Genomic DNA, 7,698 nt, shown 5'->3' with positions numbered 1-7,698 from the left:
GCATTAAATCATATATGTATCATTTTATTTTTATTTTAAATATTTTTTGTCTAATTTTTTCAACCTGATTAGAAAGTGTGCTCCTTTCCAAGTAATAAAGTTAAATTATATATTCAAAAATGTCAGTGGATGGGAATATGCCTGAGAAATTTTAAAGCGAGAACAAGCGCATTAAATCAAGGATTATTCTTGACGTGTGAAACGGTCATTGGGGAATTGGATTTGACATGGTCATACATGAAGCAAATCCTATTTGAAGCTAATCGTTTTAAACACACTTCCATGCCAAAAACCTGACAATGTAGTCTCCCACACACTGTTCAGAATAATGTTGTTGAGACAATAAAGGATCATGCATTACTCAGCTGATTGTGAATGCTCTTTCATTTACCGAATAAATGATGGCATTTATCCAGCACTACAGTGATTCCCTGTCTGTCTGTATGTGGACAGAGACATATCTATATGCACACTCACAGTAAATGTTGCTGAGGCCCCTTATGAACCATCTAGATTATCATAACATTATATTACCAAACAGTCTTTCACCTCATGACCAGAAATGGCCCGAGCAGTGAATAATCATCAGTTTAATACTGAGATATGCTCTCTAGTGCCGGTGCCTGTGAGGAAAGAGCGGCCTCTATCTTCAGAATGAAAGGCATTATAGGATTATACAAGTTTATGCAACAAAAATAACCCATATTTGGATTTCTAGCTAAAATAACTGTATTGTGAGTATGATTATTCATACTTTGATATTTTAGTTATACCTCCCACTAATAGCTTTAGGTCAAAAACTGTGTTGCGGTGAGTGATGAGACATCCCTTCACAAAGACAAATGACCATTGCTGTGTTCAATTACATTTTACACAGAAATGGATTTCATTGGCTGTAAAAGTAAATAAAATTGGCAGGAGTGTAATTAGATTGGCTTGTTAGCTAGCAAGATTTTCAAAAGGGAAAACATGTACTTTGAAGGGCTAAATGAAGTTATAAGGAGTAAAAAATATTGTTAAATGTTTTTTTGTTTTTTTTTTGCCCTGGAAATGTAAATGAGCGTTAGTAGAAATCAGAGCAGATTCTAGGATTTCATTTTGTGGCTCAGAGGAATTCTTCTAGCTTTAAATGTATGTTTCACCCAAAAATGCAATTGCTGTCATTATTTACTCATCCTCACGTCATTACTGACTGGTATGGGTGTCTTTCTTATGTTAAGCACAAAATATGTTTTTGACGGTAGCCATTGACTTCCATAGTATGGGAAAAAATACTATGGAAGTCAATGGCTACCGTCAATTCTTTGCTTTACCGACATTCTTCAAAATATCTTCTTTTGTGTTCAACAGAAGAAAAAAACTCATACATGTTTGGAACAATTGGAGGGCGAGTAAATGATGACAGGATTTTAATTTTTGGATGAACTATCCCTTTAAGCACCATTACTCATGTACTATACATTTTTATGTTTTGGTGGGCAGCTGTTTGTGGGTGAGGCAACAAAGTCCTGACCTGATCTTTAACCAAGGCAAGAAATACAAAAAATAAATAAATAACAACAACAAACATGACAGTCCTGTTTAAAATGCCAAGTCACTCTGGACTTGCAGTTAACTGTCTCACTGCTGCAGTATCGACCGCAATAACTGCGCAGCTTTTCAGAGCCACAGTCACAAATTCTAATTATTTGCCAATAAAAACACGTATTGTCAAGATAAAAACCTAGAGTACAAAAAATGACTGAAATGATCAATAAACAATATTTGTAAAGACAATCATTTTTAACCCGATTTCAAATAGCATCTCAAATCGGTGATGTTACTTCACCTTAAAGCAGCCTAGATTCTTATATGTTAGTCATTAGTGTTACTGTTTTGGTAAATATATACAGCCTTTAAAAGATCACTGTAATGAGCCACAGATCAAGATGATCAAATGCTTTGAAGAGCATACATATAAAAAATGACAAAGTATTCAATGAGTCCTTTCTCTGCAAATATTGAGTCACTGTACAAATGGAGGTTAACATCCTCTGCTGCTTGCATTACAAAGAACTGGATCACCACTGAAACACTATTGGACTTGCAGACACTTCTGTCACAAGGTGATCAATACAAGATGTGTGTGTTGTACTAGATCTAACAAACCCTGCTGTTAGGGATCATCTGCATTTTACGGGTTTGTCTGAGGGATGAAGGGAAAATATATTTGTGTCAGTGCACTGAACACATGTATTTTATATACATGCATAATTACTGTGATCATATGAACTTGAACACAGATGCATGTAATTTTCTCAAATTATGCTAACATTAAAGGTAGTTTTATGGGAAAAACTTTTTGCAGGGGTTTCATTCTGGAAAATGTTATATGGTTATGTGACGACAATACTGTTTCACATACTATTTGTTTTTTAAATACACAGTTTTCAGCATTTCCTAGTACTCTATTATAAATATAGCCCATATCATGGAAAACATTTACAAGTGAACAGGTTTAGTTTGTGATTTTTGGAAGCAATGTATATTTTGAGTTGAATATAAAGTAAGCAATATAGCTGTAGTTAGCAGAACTTTGACTGGTTTTAACCTACAGCCATTAAAGTTACCAGTCTGGATCATTAAACATGGGGCTACACAGTTCTATTTTGCTATTTAACTTTATATTTAATGAATAAAAGGTAATGTGCACACCTAACACCCTAGAAACCCCATAGCAACAGGCTAACAAGATTTCAAAACACCTTGCAACTCAAGAGCAACGCATATATATATATACACACACACACCATTATTGAACATCAATGTATTGGTATTAGGAATCAAAGTTAGCATTGTGTTTACATATATCCGCGTCTTGACTTGACCAAGAGCTGCTAGTGAACACGGTGTCCTCACTAGGGATGGGCTATACCACTTATTTTTTTTTCGATACGATACCGATATTTTTCAAGGCAGTATCGTCGATATCGATACCGATTCGATACTTCTGAACTAAACGTTTAAATTATGAAAACAGATCCGTTGTTCACTGACGAGCTGCGCAAAACCACGTTCATATTCGCGCGATTTTTTGCGCAGCTCATCAGTGAACAACGGCTCTGTGTAGCTAATGCTGCTCAATGTGAAAGCACGCACGTGATGGAGATTTACCGCTGATTACAGAACCGGCTTTCTGTCAAGATGCGCGTTAAATATCGCATGCGATTTATCGTGCAGCCCTACTTATTAGGTTATATTTTTGTTTACACATGGTTCAAGTATGTTTTTTGTTTACACATGATTCAAATCTAGAAATACTACAGTTGAACTATGGTCACTTTAGTAAAACCATGGCTCATTTTCATAAGGGACTGCCAGTGACGGGCTGTTGCATGCATAAAATGCAACCTTTTTATTCTGACAGTGTATGATTTCTATTAACATTACAGAATAGAACATGATCAGTATTATCTTTCAACGTTCAATTTAAATAACTGTAATTGCACAAACTATGTAAGCTACAATTTCAGTTTGTTTATTGTGAAATAACTCGGTCCGTATGTCCTCTGATAAGCATTGTTCAGGGCTGCCGTTCCCAAAAGCTTTAATGCTTTCTTATGATACTTTTGGGAAAAGCAGCCCTGTTTGAATGTACTGTCAGAAGTGAGTGAACGCTCTCTGTGATTGATTAGTTCTGTCTTGCAACATTTGCGTGTTCAGATGAGCAGGAAAATAGTTCTATCCTACACAATTACTCGCTAACAAAGGTTATTCGTCCAATTCAATGCATATTGTACGCATTATTATTTTTTTGTTAAATAAACAAAATCGCTGGTAAATAAAAAACACCTTAGTATCGATATTTTTTGTTTGAATATCGATACTTTCGATACTCGCATCAGTATCAATATATCGATACTTTCGATCGATACGCCCATCCCTAGTCCTCACGCGCTGTGCAGTGTGCAGAAAGTTAGCGTCAAACAAACTTTATCTGCCGTCTGAAAGACCCTCCACAGGTGCCCACCGGCCCCTCAAGGAGCTCTAGACATCTATGCGGTTGCTTTAACTATCAATTCGATGTCGCAGTGGACGATTTTCAGCCATTCTGACTATATACGCGACAGGATCCTGTGGTTTCCCAAGAAAGACGTCGAGTAAATTCTGGAAGTAAACCTGTACGGTTCGAAAGCGGGACTATCGTTGGAATACAAGCACTTTTATTGCTCTGGCTTCATTTGATCTTCCTTCGTTTTGATTTGGAGGAAACATGGCTCGAATGCTGAGCAAGGAGCTGCCGGATATCGAGGTATAAACACTGTGTATCATAACAAAAAATAACCTGTATTGTTATATTGCCAGGCTGATGTGCGTTGAGATTAATCTGTGGTACTAAACATTAATGCAGTACTTGGTGAAAGAAGACTTGACTTATTTCTTAGTGTTAGGTCGTCGCATTTTCATGTGAAAATCCTCAACTTTTTATCCAACTTTATTAATGTCCATAAGTTCCCTTTAAAAGTAACCGCAGTCCTGTGTTTACATTGATGTTTTATCTGGAAGTATGAAAGTTCAGACTGAGTGTTTCAGGTCAAAGTTTCTTCTTAAGTCACTTATTGTAATAAATGTTGGTTATTTTGCATTCTTATATCAGTCTTTCATGACAATACAATTTGTACAGTTTCAACATTCCACAACAGACTGTTTTGCAGTGGTCCCTTTATGCAACATTCCTGCTGTGTATGTGTGTTTGTGTATGGCTGTGTTGAAGTACATAGAGTAGTGTGCAGTTTAGACTATATTCTACATACTTTTTTATTAGTATGTGGACCAGTGCATAGTATTTTGTAGTAGTTTTTAATCCATTTTTTAGTGGTTTGCCACTACCCAAAATGTCCTATTCCCTGTTGATTCCACAATACCATAGCAAAAATTAATATGCTATTGGACACACTATAATTCATGTTTATATCAGGGATCTTTTTAAAAAAAAAATTTTTATTAATTTTTTTATTAAGAGTGCAAAACATACAACATACGGTGAACACAAAACACAAAAACAGCAATGATAATAACAGCAATGAAAATAAACAGTGATGACCATCTGACAATAATAGTAGTAGTATTCAAGTAGTACTAGCATGCATAATAATAATAATAATAATAATAATAATAATACTAAAGATGGTGATGCTAATAATATCTTGTGATGGGATATATCAGGGATCTTTAATGTTTTTCAGGGCAAGGACCCCTTAGGTGATAGAGAGCAGGGACACCAGCCCCCCCCCCAACAACCTGTGTCAAGCAGAGATATATTATATAGAGATATATACATATTAAGCATATAGCCTTCAATATTAATAGAAACTAACCATATTATTGAGAATAAATTATATTAGGTTACATGTATATTATGTTAAGACAGTAGATCAGAAATATGAACATTATTGTTGTTGCACATGCATCACTGCCTGTATATTACTTGTTAAAATGCATCAAATCAAACCACATGTTGAGATAAAAAAAAATCACAATTCATTAGTTGATTGCAGTTGTTGTAAATTATTTTAATGGATTTGCAGAGTCATTAATTTAAATTTTACTAGTCAGATCGACATATAAACATTTTGTTAAACTATAGCTTAAAGTTTACTAAAACTTAACATTTTAATTTTACTGTGAGATGGATAGAAAATTCTGTCATTAATTACTCACCCTCATGTCGTTACAAATCCGTAAGACCTTCGTTCATCTTCGGAACACAAATTAAGATAATTTTGATGAAATCTGAGAGCTATCTGACCCTGCATAGACAGTAATGCAACTGAAACATTCCCAGGCCCAGAAACATAGTAAGGACATCGTTAAAATAGTCCATGTGACATCAGTGATCAGTTATCATCTTGTGAAATGAAAAGCTCAAATTCATCATTAATACATTTTTTACTTTAAAACCTCTGCATCCAGCTAAATTAGTCAGAAGCAATGTTGGAGTCCTCTTTCCGTAATATTGCATAATATTACAAGAGAAAACAGTTCTAAACAAATAAATGGATTGGATTTTGAAGTGAGAGGACAATAGCGGATGAACTTTTTTGCTTAAGGAAATGTTATTATGGATTATGGACTGGTATTTTGGCCAGAAGTGATAGTTTAAAGTTAAAATGCCATAATGATAGATTTGTTTCTCACAAACCCGAAGCTTTTCACTTCACAAGACGTTAAATGATGGACTAGAGTCGTCTGGATTACTTGTGGATTATTGTGATGTTTTTATCAGTTGTTTGGACTCTCATTCTGACGGCTCACTGCAGAGGAGCAATTGATGTAATTCTAAATTATCTGTTCCGATGAAGAAACAAACTCATTTACATTGAGTAAATTTTCAGCAAATTTTCATTTTTAGGTGAACTATTCCTTTAAATCATCTGGGCATTCTGTGCATACAGAAGGTTCCCATATTGTGCACAGTATACATACTGCAAAAAATAACGAGAGTAGTATGCTAGTGTGCTGTTTTGAGCACCTCTGTGGTTGTGAGGATACTGGTTGTTAAGATCAGGAAAGTGTTCTTGGAATGCTGCCATAACAAACTATTTTCCACTAGTTGAATACAAATGATGTGTGTTGCAGAAAAGTTTTGAAGCACAATGGAATTACACAGGATTTCTTTTAAAACCATTTTGTGTTTTAATGATATGCATGCCTTAAGGGTTGTGCTATAGACAGCTTCTGCATTCATTTGGCATTCAGCTCTCATTGTTGTAAAAAGTATTGCGATTCAAACAGGCAGTGAACACACTGGAAATAATGGCATGCCCAGATAATCCAATTTCCCAGTTATTATACGGTTAGTTAGGTCTGAGTTGCAGACTGCAATGCTGTAATGCGTCTCACAACCATGTGGTTAATAAGCTGTACTGCTAACCATGTGAGAATCACATGTCAGTTTATAACATTAACTAAATCAGGAGAATAAGGAAATGCAGTTATCCCTGTATTTCACTGTTATCTGTTTCGGCTCTGTGGCCTATGATAGCAGTTCAGTCAGATTCTCATGTTTTTTTTACTGACGTTTAGTCAATGTGACTGGCCGATTTTAACTTAATCCTTTGCCTTTCCTTCATCGAGTTGCAATAGCATGTCTGACAATGAATGGTGACCGAGCTAAAATAGCGAATTTGATTTTACAGAAAAGTCTCAAAAGCTTCACAGAAAGATTTACAAATGCATTCTGAGCGCCAACTCCCAAGTGATGAAGTTTATTAGCAGCCAAACATTGGTCCTTAAATTTAGATTTAAAGGGGTCATGAACTGAGAAATCGAAATTCCCTTGAACTTTTGACATATAAGAGGTCATTGTACTATCCTGTAAGTTTCAGAACTCAAAACTTTCTCATTAGTCTAAAAACAGCTTATATTGAAGTAGTGCTGGGCGGTATACCGGTTCATACCGAATACCGGTGTTTATTTTTGTTATGATATGAATTTTTTAAATACCGCAATACCGGTGTATGTCGCTTAAACAACGTTCGGAACGCGACACTGTTTGAAAGAAGTCCCTTTTCACTGTTTCACTGTGGTGAGGGAACAGCTGTATGTGTTACTAAGCGTGAAAGTTCCGAAACTGAAGCTGTAGAACTAATAGAACGTGATGACACAGAAGAACTCATCCACAATATCCACATTGACCGCCACAAATATCCACCGCCC

At 35.5% G+C, this 7,698-nt stretch overlaps 1 protein-coding gene across 1 annotated transcript in view; it reads left to right on the top strand.

Annotated features, from left to right (window-relative positions):
- The first annotated feature begins 3,924 nt into the window (after positions 1-3,924).
- The window catches only part of LOC107712781 (dihydropyrimidine dehydrogenase [NADP(+)]-like), a 184,713-nt gene continuing 180,939 nt past the window's right edge, over positions 3,925-7,698 (top strand). Inside the window, exon 1 of the mRNA XM_016518117.1 lies at positions 3,925-4,291. Within this exon, the coding sequence (XP_016373603.1) occupies positions 4,253-4,291 (39 nt within the window). The 5' untranslated portion in view covers positions 3,925-4,252. The remainder of the gene's footprint in view (positions 4,292-7,698) is intronic.

This window comes from Sinocyclocheilus rhinocerous, unplaced genomic scaffold (genome assembly GCF_001515625.1).
Source record: "Sinocyclocheilus rhinocerous isolate Xijiao unplaced genomic scaffold, SAMN03320098_v1.1 scaffold1740, whole genome shotgun sequence".
Classification (NCBI taxonomy): Eukaryota; Metazoa; Chordata; class Actinopteri; order Cypriniformes; family Cyprinidae; genus Sinocyclocheilus; species Sinocyclocheilus rhinocerous.
This window is presented reverse-complemented; position numbering and strand designations above follow the sequence as displayed.